Source organism: Nelusetta ayraudi, unplaced genomic scaffold, assembly GCF_046127955.1.
Source record: "Nelusetta ayraudi isolate G7.1 ecotype Tasmania unplaced genomic scaffold, CSIRO-AGI_Nayr_v1 ptg000020l, whole genome shotgun sequence".
Taxonomy (NCBI): domain Eukaryota; kingdom Metazoa; phylum Chordata; class Actinopteri; order Tetraodontiformes; family Monacanthidae; genus Nelusetta; species Nelusetta ayraudi.
Window position 1 is genome coordinate 1,500,646 of NW_027466070.1, and position 18,901 is coordinate 1,519,546.

Sequence of the window (18,901 nt, forward strand, 5' to 3'; positions counted from 1 at the left end):
ACAGCCCCTTGCTATCAAAGCAATAGGATTTCTATATGACATGAGTAGGGACAATTTCAACATTATCAAGCTGATATTTCAGTTGTGTGGAATGTATTTGTAGAAATAGTCTTGGCTTTGGCACATCCAAGGCCTGGTAAATGAGTCAAAAACTGCAGACACATGCTGACCAATTCAGACATCAGATTTTGTGAATAATAATAATGATAATAATAATAATAATAATAATAATAATAATAAGCTAAACCGTAGAAATGCAATTTATGTATTGATATTAAAATGAATTTAAAGCAAATATAAACAAGACCGTAATTGAAATGTTACGCACAGCCACAGTGTCTAAAACTTTATCTTGAGGGTCTTTTATTCTGTATTGGTCGATGTTTCCAGCCACAAAAAGTGTATTCATCATTTTATCAGTTAGAAATTTCACAAACTATACCAAAAACGCGATAACGTAATAGCATTCCATGTTTTGAACACCCGCAGTCTATTTTTGGCTTTTACATATCAAACACCTGAAATAAGTGCTTGGTGTATTTGTATATTTTTGACGTTATAAGCGTACAGATTTGAAACCGGAAGCAGTCAAAAAGAAAATTCTCGAATTATTTTTTCGAGATCGAAGTTCACGAATGGACACCCTTGGGTGAAAAAAAATGTCAAACTTGGACAGAAGAAATATCTGACATTGAAAAAAAAAAACTACGTAAGAAAAATTCATTTTTGAATTTAGGTTATTTACTTTTGGTTGGCAACCGACAAAAAAAAGCTTCCTTTGACGTCAACTCTCCTCAACCAATCAGAGTCGCAGTTGTGGTTGCCTGCGAATTTCAAACGCGGACGGGTCGTCAAACGAACGGGCAACCCGGCGGTGTTAGCCGTTCGTGAGTTTTAGTCAGCAATTGTCTTCGGGAAAGGTCCTTTTTGTAGGCGCATTTTACTGGGGGCAACATGAGAGTGAGGTCAGTAATTTATATTTCAACTTCTTGAAGCCTAAATTGTGCGAAAATGATGGCATTCTCTGTTAGAAACCCTACTTCCTGCTTGTCTAATAAATGGTCTAAATTAAGCTTCACTAGCTAGCTGGCTAACTTCACTTGCTTGCTTTGCGACAATGTATGTAGCTGCCTGCGTGCGTGCAATGAGCAATTGTGAAATGTATATATTATGAGAAAGGTTGTGCCTTATAAGCTACTGTAATATCAGGCCATTCCTGAACGGCCGTTCAGCTGATGTTATCAAGTGTCGCAGCTAGCGCAGCTAGTCGAGCGGTTGGCTAGCCTGCGTCGTCGAAGGCACAGTGACGGTCAAATTTGCCCGTCGTTGGTTTTTAGCTAGTGCGTGTGAACACCGGAGCTGATCCACAGAACTGAATCCGCTGCTTTCCTTCTAGTGAGGTACACGCTGCCGAGTCCGTGGCCTATCTCAACAGGGCGCACGTCAGACTGCAGGACATTTGGGAGGAAATAGGGATTCCAGAAGAGCAGCGCGTTCAGAGGACCAACGAGGTCCACAAGCACATCAAGGTGAGCCCCTAAACTGATTATGAACGCATTTGTGGTCCGCACACAAACGGCCTCATGTTTGTTGCCCCCTTTGCCCTGCAGGGATTGCTGGACCTAATGATCGCAGAGGAAGAAGGACTCAAGAACAGATTAATGAAGAGCATCGGGGCTTGTCAGGAGGACCTCAGAGTTTTGTACAGCGAACTTCAGCTGCCCCCGTTTGAGGTACAGTCCCCCCCCCCCCCCCCGGATCTGTCGGTTTCTTTATTTTCACACTCCCACCTCGTCGTGTAACGCGTTTGGTCTGCGTCGTATTGAGGAGGAGGAGGAAGGATGCACCATGCTGCAGATGGAGAAGAACAGTCGCACGCGTCTGGAGGTGATGAAGGAGCACAAGAGGCAAAGAATGGAGGAGCTCAAGGGCCTCATCGCCAAGGACCAGGAGCTTTGCGGGATCCTGTGCACAGCGCCCTTTGGCATTGACCACAACTCCGTCCCGTCACTCCAGGACCTCAAAAACTACCACGCCTATTTAGATCATTTGACCAAAGAGAAGGTGAGCATCTGATTTTCAGTACTTTCTTTCTCATTGTTCACTCACGTTACTGAGTCGTAACCAGCCATGCCTTGCCGCAGGAGCGCCGCCACGAGGAGTTTGTCAGCACCAAAAAGGAAATAATTGCATGCATGGACAACCTGGAGCAGCAACCAGAGACCAGTTTCGAAATGGATGTCATGTGTGAGGACGAGGAAGCTTTCTGTCTTTCTGATGACAACATTGAGGCTTTGAAAGTGCTCCTTGGTCAGGTAAGAGGCTTCTTCTTTCCACCCGCGTTGAATTGAATGAATTTTTTGCAGTGTTACGTCTCATCACCTCTCATCTCATCTCATCTCTCTCTCACGTCTTGTTTCAGTTGCACGATCGCAAGGCAGAGAACGAGCTCCACTGTTCCACGTTACGCGCGAGGATCCAGGGTCTGTGGGAAAGACTTCAGGTTCCCCAGGAGGAAAGGGAGGCCCTGTCCGAGCACATGGTCCTGTCCAAGAAGAGAAACCTTGCGGCCGTAAGAGTTTGCCGTCCTGTCGTCACGTGCACACACAAAAAATGTTTCGCCTAAAGCCCCTAATAATGTCTGTGATGTCTCTGCAGCTCCAGAATGAAGTCCAGCGTCTGGAGGTGTTGAAAATGCAGAGTATGAAAAGTGTCGTCGAGGCCATCAGAGGGGAGATTAAAGAGTTTTGGGCAAAGTGCTTCTATAGCCAAGAGCAGCAGGAGGCTTTCACCTCCTATCATTCCGGTAAATAATGCCGTGGAGCGACAAATAGTTCCAACTGGCGGGCGGGGGAGGTTTACAATATAGTTCATGCAAGCGTCTTCTCCTCACAGACGATTTCACTGAAGAGCTGCTCAACCTGCACGAAGCCGAGGTGAAGATCCTGGAGAAGTATTACGAGGATCACAAGGAACTGTTTGAGGGAGTCACGAAATGGCAGGACAACTGGACACTGTACCTGGAGCTCGACGTTAGTGCTGTCCTCGGGAGGTTTGGGGGAATGGTGTCGAAAGCAAATGTGTTGATTTGTGTGTCTCTCTGCTCAGAGAAAGGCAAATGACCCTTCAAGGTTCAACAACAGAGGCGGAAACCTCCTGAAGGAAGAGAAACAGAGAACTGAGCTGCAGAAGAGTTTGCCCAAGGTGAGCACATGTTTAAATCATCGTATCAGCGGCTTCTGATCTATAAATGCACAAAAGCATTGTTTAGACCAGCACAACTAGAGGTGCTGAATTTCTGCTGATTTCAGGTCTTCTTTCGTTGGGACTCTAGTGTGCAGATTTGCAACAAGACTTAACCGTCTCATTTCTTGTACAAAGCTCAATTTGCCCATTCCCGTTTGTTCCAGCTGGAAAAGGTCCTCAAGGCCCAGATTGACGGTTGGGAGCAGGAGCACAGCCGAGAGTTCCTGGTCAGTGGGCGGAAGTTTCTGGAGTATGTGCAGGAGCAGTGGGAGATTCACCAGTCGGAGAAGGAGAAGGAGAAACTGGAGCGGGTAGGACGTCTAATCTGGTGCTTCAACTTCATTTCCACTGTGGCAGAGGCCTTTGTTCTAATGGAGCCGTCCTCTCTGTTGGAAAATAGCAACTGAAGAAAACAAAACAGACCCAGGAGGACATGTTGTACGGGACGGCAAAGAGAACGCCGTGCAAAAGGCGCATGGTGGCAGGGACACCCACACCTGGGAAAGTCAAGAAGGTCGGACAACGCAGGAGTTTTTCCTCTCTCCAGTCTTCTTCGTCTTCTTCTTCTTGCAATTAATGTTTTGTTTTGTTTTTTCTCTCTCCCTCTGTCTACACAGTTCAACGCCACCTCGACAATGTCCACCCCTACCAGCCTGCTTTGTTCAGGCCTGGGTGGAACCTTGTGCCAGTCTTCCATCCAGAAACCGCCTCTGTCTGCCAGCAAGGTGTGTCTGTCGTCTCTGATCCCTCCCTCTCAAAATCAAGCAAAGCAGGTTATCATTGTGGCTGCTCTGGTTGCAGGGTCTTGGCCTGAGGACCCCTGGACAGGGAAGGACTCCCCGCCCTCTCGACCGGAACAAGGAAAACATCTCTCACCTGAACAGAATCACAGCAAGTGGCGCACTCAGGTCTCAGGATACACCAGATCAAACCTTTGCATTTAACTCCTATTTGGAATTTGCGGTAAATGTGGTTTCTGTCTCAAACCTAACATAGGCACAGTGGATGATTTGCAAACTGAGGATTGTCTGTGTTTATTTTGGCCATATGATACATGAAGACAAGATACTTCACCACAATTGTTGTCCAAGATTGTCATATTGGTAAACAGTGAATATACACCTAATTTGTTCATTAGAAAAGTGGCACATTTCTATTATTCTCTTAAATCAGTGCAGCATTTCTCTTCTCTGCCATTGTAACATAATAGATTAAAACGCAGCTGCTTTTGTCTTCAATACTGAGTCACAGATAATATTTAATACAAAGTGTTTTTTATTAATACCTGTTTACTTTTTACTGTTACCAGGGAGTCAACACATTCATTGCCAAACTAAGATTTTGTTCTGTGATTGGTTGATTGGTTGTTGATGTTGTTGTTTTTATTTCACTTCCGAGTAACGGGACTGATTTCTTACTGTCTCCACAGAAAAATCTCTCCGAGGCAAACGTGAAGTCGGGCCAGCTGAATTCTACCGTCAGCCATCAGTAATGAGTCACAGCAGCAGCTCCATCAGCAGAGGTCAACACATCAAGGAAGCTTTAATGTGACCTTTCTCTTCAAATGTGTAAATATTTCAGTGTTTCTCCATCCATCCTGTGTTCTTGATACTTCAGGATCAGTTCTGCTGCAGGGATTTCCTATTCTGCTGTGGGGGTTTTTTGGTTTGACTTTTTTTTTTATTTTGTATTTTTTAAGGGGCTACAGCTTTTTGATTAGGGTGTTTTTAAATATGCACTACATTCTTTTAGTACTCCAGCAGTCAGCCATTGCATCACGATTTTTTTTTTTTTTCCCTCCAGCTGGAATGACAGCTAAGGTTGCTTTGCAGAAGTATGCTCTATGCTTTTTGTAAAATCAATTTGTAAATAAACATTTAAATAAACAAAACTGTTTTGTGGTCTCCAGCAGGGTTTGGAACAGCGTCACTGACAACCACACTATGTCACCGAAGGTCTTCACACTACTCTCCTCTCCTCTCCTGGCGCTCATCTTAATGTTTTGGCTGTTGATAAAACACACTGACTCATGAATGAACCCACGACGTCTTGAATCACAGTCCAGCAGCCAACACACTGAGCCATTTATCCTGATGTACTTCAGCTGCTAACCTCGGATTGGATTAAATGCGTCAATAAATCAGTAAATTAGACATCAGTTATTTTCAAATATTTGTATTGTGTATTATGTCATGCTTTATGTGCCTGCGGGGCCTCAGTGAAGCCCTTTAAACTCTCCAGGAGAAGCAGAGCTACGATTTCACAGTGTAGAAGCTCTTTGCCATTACACAAAAAAAAGACTCACATTTAAACCTAACACACAAGATAACTGTCAATAAGGGATGTAAAGACATTTTAATATATTTTATCAAACATTTCATTTAAGAGAGGAATAGCAGCCACATCTTATTAACGGCAAGTTAACCCCCCCCCCCCCCCCCCCTCCCCAGAATGAACACGAGGCATCTTTATTCTGAAGGGTTCTTCTGAAAGATGGGCTGTAACGTGACTGAAATAGAGATTTTCCATTAATGTTTGTTAATTCCACGTTGGTGAGACGGCGGCGCACATCGACTTGATTTCACCTGGAGCGTCGCCTGGCCTCGTCACACGCTCCAGACACACGAGTCTCTCTGAGCCCCGAGCACCCGCCGTCCAAATCACGTGACCTCAGAACCGAACCACCTGCCTGCCCTCAAGCGCTGCTTGATCGCCACCTAGTGAGGGCCCAGAAGTTAAACATCTTCGTGGAGAGAAGTATAATTATACAATATAAGTATAACAAAAAAATATTCTGCTGCAAATATTGAGGGGAACGCGGTACATCCAGGCACAATATCAGTTTTACTTCAATTAAATCAGTTACTTTTCATTACATTTCACTCTATTCAGCTACATTTCACAGCAATACATCCACTATCTGCTTTAGTTTAAAAAAAGAAGAAGAAAAAAAAATACAAAAACAATGATAATCCCGACGTCACAGGCCACTGACTGTCATGCCATGCGTGTCATGAGTTCTTCCAGGGCTCGCTCACGATGGTTTTCATGGACGAGCAGGACTTCCTTGATGGTGCTCTGCTGGAAGCCCATCTCGTTGAACTGAGCCAGGAGACGCAGAAACTCAGCAGCCTGCAACAGAGTTCAACAGTCGTACATCCATCAGTCAGACTCAAACTTTGTCCCTGTCACATTGTTTGCTTCCATGTTAAGGTCACTATGATGAACACAGACGCCAAAGCCACCTGCTGGAGAGACCTCACCTTGCTCTCACAGTTCTGGAACATCTCCAGGGCTTCGTCCACCTGGGCCTCGTCGAAACCCAGCTCACACAGACGATCTCGGGACCGCAGGTATTTCAGGATCTACCAGCAACATCACAGAGCAGATTTATTTTCATTTTTGTTTCTTTTTTTTCTTTTTCTTTTTTTGAATCAGTGGCAAACTCAGCAAAGCACAAAGATTTCACTTTTGCTATGAAGAAGACTATTTGTACCTTATCAAACGACTAAATACCAAGTTTTTCATGATTTAAATATTTGAATTTGCAAGTTTGGTAAACGATTGGCATGTATCAGATTTCAATTTTTGGAAAAATTTATATTTCACACTATTTCCTCCAAAAAGTCCACATTCTTTACTTCTTCTGCACACTCTTTTCATGAGGTTTGCGCTAATACACACAATCCTGATAATCAGCCCGTTGTGACATCACAAAGGGTCCTTCTACTTTTTGCAAATTAGTGCAACATTCTTAGTCAGTGATTTATTCTAGGTCATAGATATCAAACTGTGGCCCGGGGGCCAAGAATCACCACTAGAGCTGGCCCACCGGTATTATACATATTAAATTTTGCATGTGTGCAATATGAAGTTATTTATTGTATAGTCATAAGCTTTTGCTTGTTCCATGTTCAGGTTGAAGCAAAACCAGTTTTTCCACTAAATATCACTGTTGGTCCGAGTTTGAAATGTTGGCCCATTCTGTATTTGAGTTTGACACCCCTGTTGTAGTCTCTGGCTTTTTTGATGGATGCTTATTTTGCCTTCTTCCAAATATATGTATTGTACATCATATTAAAAAAAAGACAACCCAGTTGGCTGTATACAACGGGTTACAAATGGTGTTTTCAAGAACACTTAAGGGGATAATTAGTTGTACAAACCTATGCAGATGATGAAAAATATCGTTCTCTATGTAGGTGTAACATATGTCATTTAACTTCTATCCTATTGTAACTTTCCAATTTCCAGATCGGAGGCGGGGCCAATACCTTTTCCGGGCTGTGGTAGCCGGTCTTCTGCAGGGCCAGGATGGCGGTGCGCAGAGGGAATCCCCTCGCTATGATGGTCTCCAGCAGCTCCCGCTCCTCCTGGCTCAGAGCTGACAGCAGCTCAGCCGCCGAGTCGAAGAAAAGCCCACAGGAGCGGCTGGAACTCAGCGCCTGAGCTCATCAAAGAAAGAGACGTGAGAAACAAACAGACAGAAATAGAAGTGAGGAGGCGGAAAGAGGAGGCGGTGAGGGAAGCCTGGTGAACGTTCCCCTCTGACTGAAACGGAACTTCCTACCTGTCTGCGGTTCTTCACGGCGGGGCCTGCGGAGGAGGGTCGCTGCTGCTGCTGCTGCTGCAGCCTGCGTGGAGAGAAAGCAGCAGGCGGGGAGTTCTGGGAGAACCTGCGGCCCTGGCAGCCCGCTGAGCGCTGCTTCTTCTTGCTGCCCTTCTTGCCTAAGAGGAGGGGGCTCATAGGGGGCGGCCTGCCCTCCTGGAGGGACGGAGGAAACACGGCCTTGCTTGGTTGAGCGGAGGAGCCCGGCTGCAGGGCCTTGACCCTGGACAGAGGGTGTTTAGCCGGGGCGGCGCTGCGGGGACGCTCTTGGACGGGATGGGGCGTGTCCTCGGCGGAGGAGTCGCTGTTGCCCTTGTCGTCGTCGTCCTCGGAGTCAGATATGTGGAACGTGATGGTGCGATAGCGCAGCCGGCCAGCGTCTGCAGAGTTGAGGCTGTGGCTGCGGCACCGAGGCCGAGGGGCCCACACGTCGCCGCAGCTGCAGCTGGACCTGCGACCCTGCTGGGGGCTGCTGAACATCAGCCAGAAGGGTGGGCAGGACGGGGCCTGGCGGAGAGGCTGCTGTCCAGACAGAACCAGTTTCTCCAAGTCGAACCCGTACTGCATTCAGAAATGGAATGGCATTGGTTGCATATTCTAGGGAAGTAGTAGCAGTAGTCGTTTATTTGTCCCCGTGGGGAAATTGGATTGCAGCAGATCACACCAGACATTCATCAGATAGAGCACAGTATTGACATCTCATGTACAGATATTAGATATTAGGAGGAGAAGTAGTTTGGGTTAGGGTTGGAATTAAGGTTGGGGATGGGTTAAGGTTGGAATTTGGGGCTTGGGTTAGGGTTAGAGGGTGGTTTGGGGTTGGGCTTATGGGGTTGGAATCCTGTCTGAAAACAAATAAACAGAAGTGAATTTGTTGATGGGACAGACACACCCTTTTGGTCAATAATAATTGCAATTAACTTAATTCAGTTTCATTTGATAAATTCAAAACACACCCGTGGCATTAGGAATAGCCTTTAAATGCCAAACAGCAATACAAACAATATCTTAAACAAAGAAATATAACAGTAGAGCCCTAAACTTTAGAAGTGATAATGCCGTGTGGGACCTGACCTCAGTGTCTCGCAGCGTCTGCCGACTGTCTGGAACGTGGATGCATGGAGCCGTCACCAGCTGCAGTTCGTCCTCCAGGGGTCCCAGCATCGTCTGGAATGGAACCTCGTCCAGAGCGTTCATTCCCAGTTTTAACCTGCACCCCAGGAACGCCAGATTGGGTTGTTGTTTTGATTGTTGGTCTGTTTTTTTTTTTCCAGCAACACGAAACTTGGATCTTGACACTATGGAGACTCACCTTTGTCAGGTGTTCCCTCCGAGGTGCAGCCCTGTGCGTGTGACTAATGCACTGACATCATACGGCGCTAAAGCTCTTCATCATTAAGCCCCTGACATCATCATATCTGCTGTTCATTGTAGCTGTAATCCCACCTGCTGAGACACTACAAGCAACTTAAAACCCATTAGTATCTCATCCACAACATCACTTACAACAGCAAAAAGAATTGTTTGTCTAATGTAAATTCATTTTTTTTTTTTTTTTTTTTAATTGATCATTTCAGTTTCCTTCTGCTTGTGCAGTGGGTGCAGAGCCACACTTCCCTCCACGTGACTGAGCGTGGGCTGGCAGGCGGATCAGCTTAATGCTGACAGTTCTGGAAACAAGGGACTGCTGTGAGATTTTCCACAGATTAGCAGATTATGTAAAGGTAACAGAAAGGCGGTGCAGAGCAACAATGCGTTCTCCGAATTCAATTCAGATTCCAGTTTGAAGGCACGTTTACGTTTGACTCATCTGCGTGCAGTACACGTTCCTGCCACTAGGAGACTTCTGGTAAATGAACACACTTTGAATTCTGTACAGAGATATACACTTTATTTTATATATCTTAAACAATCACAATAAATTTAAGGTTCACAAATGTAGATTGAAGCTTACAGGTTCTGTAACAGATCTCTGAACGGAGAAAAAAAAAAGCGGTTCTGAAAATGTGACTGAAAGAGAAGAAACTGAAAGAAAGGAGAAACAGATCGTGTATTTTGTAGCACGGCGCTTTTTTCCCGCCTCCTTTTCAGAGAAAAGCAGCGTTGTTTAGTTCAGTCGGATGCTCGATTACACATGAGACCAACAGGGTTTTTCATCACTAAAGGCAAAGGTGAGTTTCCAACACTGGGTGTGCACAAATATATCACCAGTTAAAAATATATTTATATATACGCAGCTGTAATGTACTGAATTGAAATGAGCCTCTGCCTCTGTGTGGGCAGACACATTTTGAATCATACTGATTTGAATCCCCTTCAGTCAACATACTCTACACAAAGTTTCTCGATGATTAAAAAATAAAAAAAATTAAAACAAATTTGAGTCGTTTTTTTTTTTTACTCCAGTCCACTGACGTTAAGGTGTGCGAGTAAACAAACACATATTCCCTAAAATGCACAAGAAGGAAGCAGAAGGACTGCAGAACAAGCATCCTGTTTTCTAAAAATGTCATTACTATTATTATTATTGTTATTGTTGTTACTGTTATTTCTCAGCAGCTCTGCTTAGTGTGCTCATGTGCTCTACCAGGAAATCAAGTCTTACAAACTGCTTATAAATGCAGCGACATGTACAGCTTGTTTGTTATCTGAGCACCATTATTACAACGGTGGTAGGAAAGAAGGAAACATCAAAGTATCGATGTGTTCATTGGTGAAAAACAAAAACAAAAAAGTCACGCATGCCCTTATGTTTTAAAGGCATTACTCAACACAGTAACGCCGCAAGTTCTTCAGCGCCTTCGAGTGTTCGCTGTGATCCCGCCACAACAGCCCATCACCACAAAGAGAAAGAGAGAAAAAATGACTAGCTACAAATCCTTTCATGAATAAAATTGCATTATCTTTATATAGATAAAATGTTAACAATCCCCAGAGATTGAAATATTGTATAAAGGTCCATCCTGCCAGCGCCACTGAAGAGTCAACATCTGTTTACACACTCGTCAGTGGGAACCAGCAGCCTTCATCACTAAATCCACAGCTTTTTTACACGTATGTGTGTGTGTGTGTGTTTGGGTGAGGGAGAGAGGGGGGGGGCTATTAAAAAAGCCAGACATGGTCTCAGGCGGCTCATATATTTCTAAAGATTTGGGAGAGCTCAGTTGTTGGCGGCGTCCGCCTGCCGAGGCCAGTTCTCCTCCTCGATGCCCGAGTCGTACTCCTCCTCTGAGGAATCCTTGGCAGGAGCTCTGAAACACACACACAAACGACAATGCAGGGTTAGAAAGACAGGCCGGGGGGGGGCGTCGCAAAGGTCAAAGGTTAGTCTGAGGCCTTTTTGTCCGACTCAAAACAGATTGAAGGGCCAACAGAGATTCAGTTTTCAGCAGGAGACTGCAAACAGAGGGCTAGAATGTCTGCACGAGGCCGTTCCAGTGTGGTCACATGGGCGGCAAGCCAACCGGGACCCCCACCTGATGTATCTGGGCTGGGATTTTCCCAACACCACGTCTCTGTCCAGCTCCACGGCCATGATGTCGGAGTGCGGCACCTCGAACATGGGCTCCAGAAGAAGCTTTTCCTGTTTGGGAAAGAAAAAGAAGACAGATTTTTAAAAGTCGTGGTGCTTCTGGCTCACTGGGGCCAAACATCAACGCCGACACGCACCATGATGGACCGGAGGCCGCGAGCTCCAGTCTTCCTCTCCAGAGCCATCCTGGCTATGGCCCGCAAGGCATCCTCATTCACATTAAGGTCACACTGAAACCAACCACAACTGGGATTATTGCAAAGTTTAAACACCCACCGGTGAAACAGCATCAGAGCAAAAGGCTAAAATGGAGGCAGAACAACTTGGGATTTTACTGAGACTTCTTTAGAGGCACAGCAGTTTGGAATTCCGTCAGAGAGGATTTCAAGTCTCAGAGAGGAACCGCTCCCTGAGCAAGCACACCACGCTGCCTCCGTTCAGAGGAGTGACAGACCTGCCGCTGCTTGATTTTCCCCTCTCCTCACCTTGTCCATGCTGAACAGGGCCTGGTACTGGGGCACCACGGCGTTGCGCGGCTCGGTCAGGATGCGCACCAGCGTGTCCTCGTCCAGGCTGTGCAGCGGGACGACCACCGGCAGGCGGCCCACGAACTCCGGGATCATGCCGAACTCGATCAGGTCCCGGGCCTCCACGTGCTTCAGTAGCCGGTCCTTCTCCTCGATCTCCGCCACGGCGTCCGTCTCGCCGCTGCTGTTGGCCAAGTCGGCCGCCGCCGCCGCGCGCCGCCCCTTCCCCAGGTTGGACGGGGTCCCGAAGCCCAAATACTGACGGCGGCAGGAGAGCGGCGTCAACGGGGGGAAAACCGACGATCGAACAGAAACACCTGGAACGTCGGCGCGTGGATTTACCTTCTCGTTCTTCCTGCGGCTGATGATTCGGTCCAGTCCGTTGAAAGCGCCGGAGGCGACAAACAGTATGTTTGTCGTGTCCACCTGCACCGTCTCTCCTCTCAGTTTCCTGGAGTTTTTCTCGGGAACGTTGACGATTGTGCCCTCCAGCAGTTTGAGCAGGCCCTGAGCAGGAGAGAGGAGTTGGGGGGGGGGGTCAAACAGATTCCGCTAGGGAGGAAACGCCTCCACAACAACAACAACAACACAACTGCGTGCAACTCGTCTTGAACGCTGACCTGTTGGACTCCCTCTCCGCCCACATCCCTCAGCTGGTGGATGCCGGGAACGCTGCCAATCTTATCCACCTCATCCAAGAACACAATACCTGGAAAACAAACCAAAGCCTTGAGTTAGCATTGATGCTAATTGATTAGGTAGCACTTCAGTCTGGATTATTTCCAAAGTTAAAAAATAAATGCTGCTTTTAATTTGTTTAATATTACACTCATTACTTTGGTCACATAATAGTAAAAAAAAAAAACTAAGTTATGTTATGGTTATTACGTTTTTTAATCTCTTGACTGGGGAAGGTCAACAATGTTGTGTTTTAATGATCTTTTGTCGTCAGTTTCGATGTAAAATAAAGAGTCCAACTCCCTCCAAACACCACAGCGTGTTTTGCTCTCCGCTGCACATTTGCCGCTGCAGTGCGAAGCGCTCGCTTCTCCTTTTCAAATTCATGTTGACTCTTGCAAATCCCACTCTGATCCCGTGTTTTTGCAGCTCCTTCCCGTTTCCTCACACTTCCTGCTTACACATCAACCACGGCGGTGGTAAAACAACAACAGTAAAACAACCCTAACCCTCGCAGGGAACACAGAGATAAACACTGCAGACATGAAAGATGCCGCAGCTTTTCCAAATGTTACAGAGCGGTTGTGGCAAAGACTTCCTACCAACGGCTACGGGCCTCCGGTTTTATACAGTTTCTGTATCGGACCAGGCACAGCTTCTCTTGCTGGCAGGACCATTTCAGGGATTTTGAGTGAGCGGCCGGTAAACAAAAATACACTGCGCTGGCGATGGGGTGGGGGGGGGGGGGAGGCTCGCCGTCGTGCTGCCCACCTTGCTGCGCTTTGTCCACAGAGTAGTTGGCGTCCTGCAGCAGCTTGGCGATGACCGACTCGATGTCTTCTCCCACGTATCCGGCTTGAGTTAGCGTGGTGCAATCACAAATGGCGAAGGGAACGTCCAGACACCGGGCCAGAGTCTGCGCCAGCAGCGTTTTCCCTGCGGAGACGAGAGGAGGAATCACGACAGAGGCTCGGGTCCATTTCAGGGCACTACTAACGATTGTTTTTGTTGTTGACCAATATATCGATTATTTTTTTTCAATTAGTCACAATTATCGTCTTATCAAAATAATGACACAAAGCATTTATCTGTGACATAGTCGTTATATTTTCCAACGCAAATTGCCACTGGTATATTAATTCACGATTTAAAGGTTCTATGCAATGTTTATCAGCGTTAAATACCTTAAACATATTTCTTACCACTTAAATATCGAATTAATATGGCCTAAATAACGCAGTTGATAAGTGACAGAGTTTTACAATTCAGTATAAGCGGCAGTATTGACTGGGGATGTAATTCATTAATCACATTAATTCATGAATAACGTTGGGCCAACCTGAGCCGGTGGGGCCGAGCAGGATGATGTTGCTCTTCTCCAGTTTGATGTCGTTGTTCGTGGAGTCCAGCACCTCACCGCCCCTCCTCTCCTGGGGCGCCTGCTGGCTCGCCTGCTGCTGCATGGAGGCTCCCAGAGCGTTTCCATGGGGGCTGATCCCGGCGATCTGCAGCAGCTCTGCAGCGCAGCGACAAGGACAGAACGGACGGAGGGTGTCAGAGCCGGGACTTGACACAAACCTCTCACTCTGCGCCGCTCAGCACAGCAGCTTTGGTTCGCCGTGAACTTCTGGTGTTTGTGTGGTTGCTCCGCGGCAGCAGCAGCAGCAGCAGCAGCAGCAGCAGCAGCAGCAGCAGCAGCAGCAGTTCAAGGGCTAAAAATATATTGGCCCTACACTTGGCCAGCGTGGAGTTACTAAATGATAAGAGCTGGACTCGGAATAGCAAGAGCACAGATTTAAATATAGGTCAGTAGGCTACCTTATCTGCCAGCCTGTCTGTCTGTCCTCAGAGCACCTGCTGCAGGGATGAAGCGTCCTTGACGCTCGACAACAAACTCACTACGAGAGCTTTTAAGGAACTCGGCCTCCTCTGATTCCTACGGTTACAACACGACTAAGATCTACGAAACCAGACAGCGACAGCGACAGCACAAAGCGCAAAGCTATGGAGCCGCGTGAGTCTGTACAGTTTGGCATTTGGTCAACTGGCATTAGCTGAGCAGCAGAGTTTTAGAGTCATTCGCCAATAAAAGACCAGGCTTGAATTACTTACTTGTGAATCTGTACTCATCCTCTCGTCTTCTCATCTCTAGCTCTACAGACAGGATGAGAGTACTCAAATCAATATGATCATTAATCAATGCCAAAGCGACAGTAAGAATTAAAAAATAAAATACAAATAAAAACTAGATTGATGACGGATGATTGAACAAATGCCAAATAATACAGATCGGGATTTTGGTGATGGCGACACAACATTCATGTGGGGATTTGAGACAAATCCGGAATATTCTGCAGCTCATCACAGCGTCAAATTGATTGGCTTCCATTTAAAACTCAGAAATGTTAACGAATGATTGATAACAGTCCATCAATATGAGCATAATTATTACTGCTGTTATTAATTCATTAAAACTAATTCCTGAACTGCCACTTCCTCACTCTCTTGCTCTAACTTTTTTAATTATTGCTCCAGTTTTTTTCAAATAGGACACAAGTGAGACATGAGAAACAACTGGGAACACACACACACACACTGTAAAAAAAAAAAGAAAGAAAAGAAACCAGGGAGGAGAAACAGCAAGGAGACACACCTACAAGCGTGCATTAATCATGAACCGGAGTTATAATAATGATAACAATGATACCGACCTCGAGGTGTGAGGGACGGCTGCTTCTCCACTTCCACCTGCTGCCGACTTCCGGCTGGGATGTTGTTGTAGATGCGCTTGTAGTGGTTGTACACCGCCACTGCCAACACCTTCTTGGCGTACGACTGGCCGACGACGTACTTGTCGAGGTAAGCGTAGATCTGAAGCAGAGAGATGTAAAAACAAGCAAAACAAATATTGCACCTCGTTAGCACGGAGAAAGCACAGCTTCAAACCAAAGCAACTCTGTTTTTCCCTGCGATTCTCACCTTCTTGGGAGGCGGTGGAGGCTTCTGCGCAAACGCCAGCTTCACAGCCTCGGAAGCCGACTCCGGCTCTTTGTTGAGCCCCTTCTTGGAGTCCGTCTCGGACAGAACCACAAAGAAATGGTGGCATTTCTCACATTTGACGAATCGGGTTGATGCTGCGAAAACAAAAACATTTTACAAACTTTGTAACTTAAAAAAAAAAAAGAGAAAAAAAAGACATGTACGCATGTAAGTGTGGATTGATTCACATTATGACTACAAGTTAAAAAAATAAGAAAATTAAGTGTGTAAACAAGGCAGCTCGTCAAGTGGATGGTGACAAGTGGTGACAATATTTTTTAAGGACTCCAGAATGTAAAACTTTTCTTTGATCGTCAAGAGACGTTCAGACTTCAGGGGGAAAACTGAAGACTATCGAGTTTACTTTGAGTTCACATTTGAAAGCGCACACACACGCGAAGACGTCCTTTTGGCAAAAGTCAACATGACTGAGCAGCAACTGTGACAAAACCACTGAGTAGGAATGAATTTGCCAACAGCAGCATTACTTTGCACATTCCCTTTCCTCCCAGCGCCTCAAAATAAGCACTGCATGCATTCCATGACTTGTATAACTAACTAAGAAATCTCGAGGAGGTTTACTCACACACAAAGGTCTCTACGTGTGTGCAGGGATCTCCACACTTGGGGCATCGCAGCTGGCTGCCCCCCTTCCCTGATCCTCCGGAGCCGGAGAGTCTTTTCCCTTCGCTGATGCTCTTCTGTGCGAGCGAGAAAGTGTCAGAGAAGTCACATGTTTATTTCTTCTACCTCTTACCAACACACACTGGAGGTGTGGGAGAAAATTCTCAAGAAGACGCTAAAGCCGAAACGAGTGTCTTTGAAACGCCGACGCTTCCCGTTTATTTTACCGATGAGGAGGCCACTCGACGGTAAACACAGAGAGTCTGGTTCTACGACTGGTTGATTTCTCTTCCAGTGGGTTCCCCCTCATCCGACAACAGCTGGAAGACAGTTAACAAATCCCAGAACAATACCTTTCCGCCATCGCCGCCCCCGTCCTTTGTGATTCCGTCTTTAGAGCCATAGCAGACTGCCGTCTCTGAAAACGACCTCGCCCGGACCCAGGCAGGCGACTGGGTTTCCCGCGGAAGCTGGCGCCTCAGAATGAAGAGCTGGACCCGGGGGCAGGGCAGACCTGCAGGGAAAGCCACATTCCTTCAGATTACAAACATTTTTTACATTGCAGGCACAAAAACTGTAACTTCAACATATAAATGTAATGAGTCGTTGCACTGCTTTCAGTGGCATTTAATGGTAAAATGGCATTTTGTAAACAGAAGCGCTTGTATTGCAAGTAGTGGTGGTGGCCACGGCCGTGCTGTCGCAGTAATTACTGTCATCAAACACTTCACGGGACCGATGGTCTGATTCCACCTGCCTGGAGGCGCCGATGTCACTTCCCTTGCATCAGCAAATTCCAGCTGAGCCAGGCGCTAATCTCTGCGTCCTGATGACCCACTTCAAGTCACATAGTCCCCAGATAAACTGCCATGTCCAGGCAAAAATACTAAAATCCTGAGCGCACAGCACCAGGGCCTCCGTGTTCTGAGCCACTGTACGAGAGTGGTTGCACAATGAGGTGGGCGGGCCCTCTTCTGCTAAATATACATTTTTTTTTTTTTTTTTTGCAACTAAGAAACACCTCTCAGGAGTTCCACATAACGTGTAGTTTAGATTTCATTTGATATAAGTGGCTCGTGTTTACTGTGCAAGCAATGATGAGCCTGAATTTAAGACTTTAAGCTCCAACTCCTCTGCTGGGGAAAGAAAAGAAAGAAAAAAAACCTAGGTGAAAGGCTGACCTGAATACCAATGAAGTACATGAAATACAGCAAGATTTGCAGCGGCTTCCCACCTGCTGCTCCAATAACACCACGCCGGTCAGAAGGCACAGTTATGTGGGTGAGCAGAGGGGGGACCTAACCTACTTTACAGCGCGGTGTAAACAGCCCGTTCACTCACTCACTCACACTATGACCTGTGTGTGTGTGCGCGCGCGCGCGAGGGACAGAGCGTGCGTGTGAGGGTTCGTGCGCTTGCGTGCGTGTTTTTGAGCCATTCTTACCTCTCTGGGCCGTGTTAAGGAACAACCTGGCGGCCGAAGTGCACGGACACGACATGACTCCTCTTTAATCGCCAAACCCTGGAAAATAAACAAGAACATGGTCAACTGCGTCGTGTTGTTTCCGAGAGACAAGTTTCAAACAAACGAAGAGTCCGGCTCAGGCATTTCATAACTTCAACGTCACAGTTAGCATTAGCACCGCAGGTCACCAACAAGTAAGAGGTGCATTCCAGTGCTAGTGACTATAAAAGACATACTCATGAGCCACCAACTGCGTATGGATTGATCGATCGGCGATGAATGGCGTTAAACGAGGAGCACTGTTTCCAATCAAAGGACAGAAAAAAAACAAACATTGGGGCTCACTGGGTTAAATTAAAAGGTAACCGTTAGCCACTTAAGCTAGGCCCGAGCCAGCAGAACCTAGCGCAGCATTGAGCCAGTGGTCACCGACTGTAAGCCCAGGCTGCAGGCTTCCAAGCTCCGTTCTTGACGCACATTAAGCAGCTATGCGAGCAGCCAAGCACGCAACGCTAACCCCGAAGGCTGACGTTACACAAACAACAGCGTCATCCTTTTCAGTACAGCTCGTTACTTTTACTCACAGGGTGCGATGAAATCAGTCACTTCTTCTTGCCAGCCTCTACAATTAAAATAATAATAAATAACGATAACCGACAAAACTGAGTGGCTGCAGCTTTCTCTTTCTCTCGTTTTAGTTTGACAATTTAACGTGACATGCTAATGTCACTTCGCCAATGAGTCAAGTGGAGTTACGTTGACTCCTCCAGGCCGCTATATCCCAGGTTATGAGCAGCGAAAGTGATGTAACGCCCGCTGCTGTTATGAAGTAGGTCGGCTAGGTCGATTACCCGCTAGCTAGCTTGGCGGCCCTGCCTCTCCCCTCCAGTTACAACAGCTAGCTTTGATTTGGTAAGCTCCGCAACATGGCGACCGCTCTGCTGCAAATACGGTGCGAACCATTACCATGTTCTGTAGATCGGCCAATCCACGGGCGGCGTCATGGTGACACTCCCGGTGCGTTTAAGTGAGCCTCGGAAAGCACAGAATCATTACGTATGTCAGGTTGCATTCTGGACGCCTCGTAAACGCTACTTTTCATATTTTAATCGTTTCGATCGTTGATTTTAAGAGGTAAATTCATTAGTAATTCAGTAATTCATTTTGTATGTATGTTTCAA

At 46.5% G+C, this 18,901-nt stretch overlaps 3 protein-coding genes across 6 annotated transcripts; 1 reads left to right on the top strand and 2 right to left on the bottom strand.

Moving 5' to 3' along the window:
- Positions 1-806: 806 nt before the first annotated feature.
- On the top strand, positions 807-5,137 carry LOC142888841 (protein regulator of cytokinesis 1-like). Of its 3 annotated transcripts, none has more exons than XM_076027289.1 (14): positions 807-965; positions 1,397-1,529; positions 1,611-1,733; positions 1,828-2,064; positions 2,145-2,315; positions 2,423-2,572; positions 2,659-2,806; positions 2,896-3,032; positions 3,109-3,204; positions 3,411-3,557; positions 3,647-3,760; positions 3,864-3,971; positions 4,048-4,209; positions 4,676-5,137. In XM_076027289.1, exons 1-14 carry the CDS (start codon positions 955-957, stop codon positions 4,736-4,738), a joined length of 1,800 nt encoding a protein of 599 aa, XP_075883404.1. In that variant the 5' UTR covers positions 807-954; the 3' UTR covers positions 4,739-5,137. The 3 variants fall into 3 exon arrangements, with proteins under 3 accessions (XP_075883404.1, XP_075883406.1, XP_075883405.1); XM_076027291.1 differs by having other exon boundaries at positions 4,048-4,154; XM_076027290.1 differs by having other exon boundaries at positions 1,831-2,064.
- A 909-nt stretch (positions 5,138-6,046) lies between these two features.
- On the bottom strand, positions 6,047-9,594 carry LOC142888848 (uncharacterized). Its single transcript, XM_076027305.1, has 6 exons — positions 9,168-9,594; positions 8,930-9,065; positions 7,817-8,416; positions 7,521-7,691; positions 6,510-6,611; positions 6,047-6,378 (listed from the first exon to the last, which is right to left on the bottom strand). The coding sequence occupies exons 2-6, from the start codon at positions 9,050-9,052 to the stop codon at positions 6,244-6,246; spliced, it is 1,131 nt and encodes a 376-aa protein (XP_075883420.1). The 5' UTR covers positions 9,053-9,065; positions 9,168-9,594; the 3' UTR covers positions 6,047-6,243.
- Positions 9,595-9,724: 130 nt separating this feature from the next.
- On the bottom strand, positions 9,725-18,648 carry clpxb (caseinolytic mitochondrial matrix peptidase chaperone subunit Xb). 2 transcript variants are annotated; one of them, XM_076027300.1, is made up of 15 exons: positions 18,305-18,648; positions 17,700-17,777; positions 16,609-16,769; positions 16,218-16,332; positions 15,572-15,726; positions 15,304-15,463; positions 14,705-14,746; positions 13,932-14,108; positions 13,364-13,528; positions 12,535-12,623; positions 12,257-12,421; positions 11,873-12,172; positions 11,525-11,617; positions 11,332-11,438; positions 9,725-11,106 (listed from the first exon to the last, which is right to left on the bottom strand). In XM_076027300.1, the coding sequence occupies exons 2-15, from the start codon at positions 17,752-17,754 to the stop codon at positions 11,016-11,018; spliced, it is 1,875 nt and encodes a 624-aa protein (XP_075883415.1). In that variant the 5' UTR covers positions 17,755-17,777; positions 18,305-18,648; the 3' UTR covers positions 9,725-11,015. The 2 variants fall into 2 exon arrangements, with proteins under 2 accessions (XP_075883415.1, XP_075883416.1); XM_076027301.1 differs by lacking the exon at positions 14,705-14,746 and having other exon boundaries at positions 18,305-18,647.
- Positions 18,649-18,901: the final 253 nt, after the last annotated feature.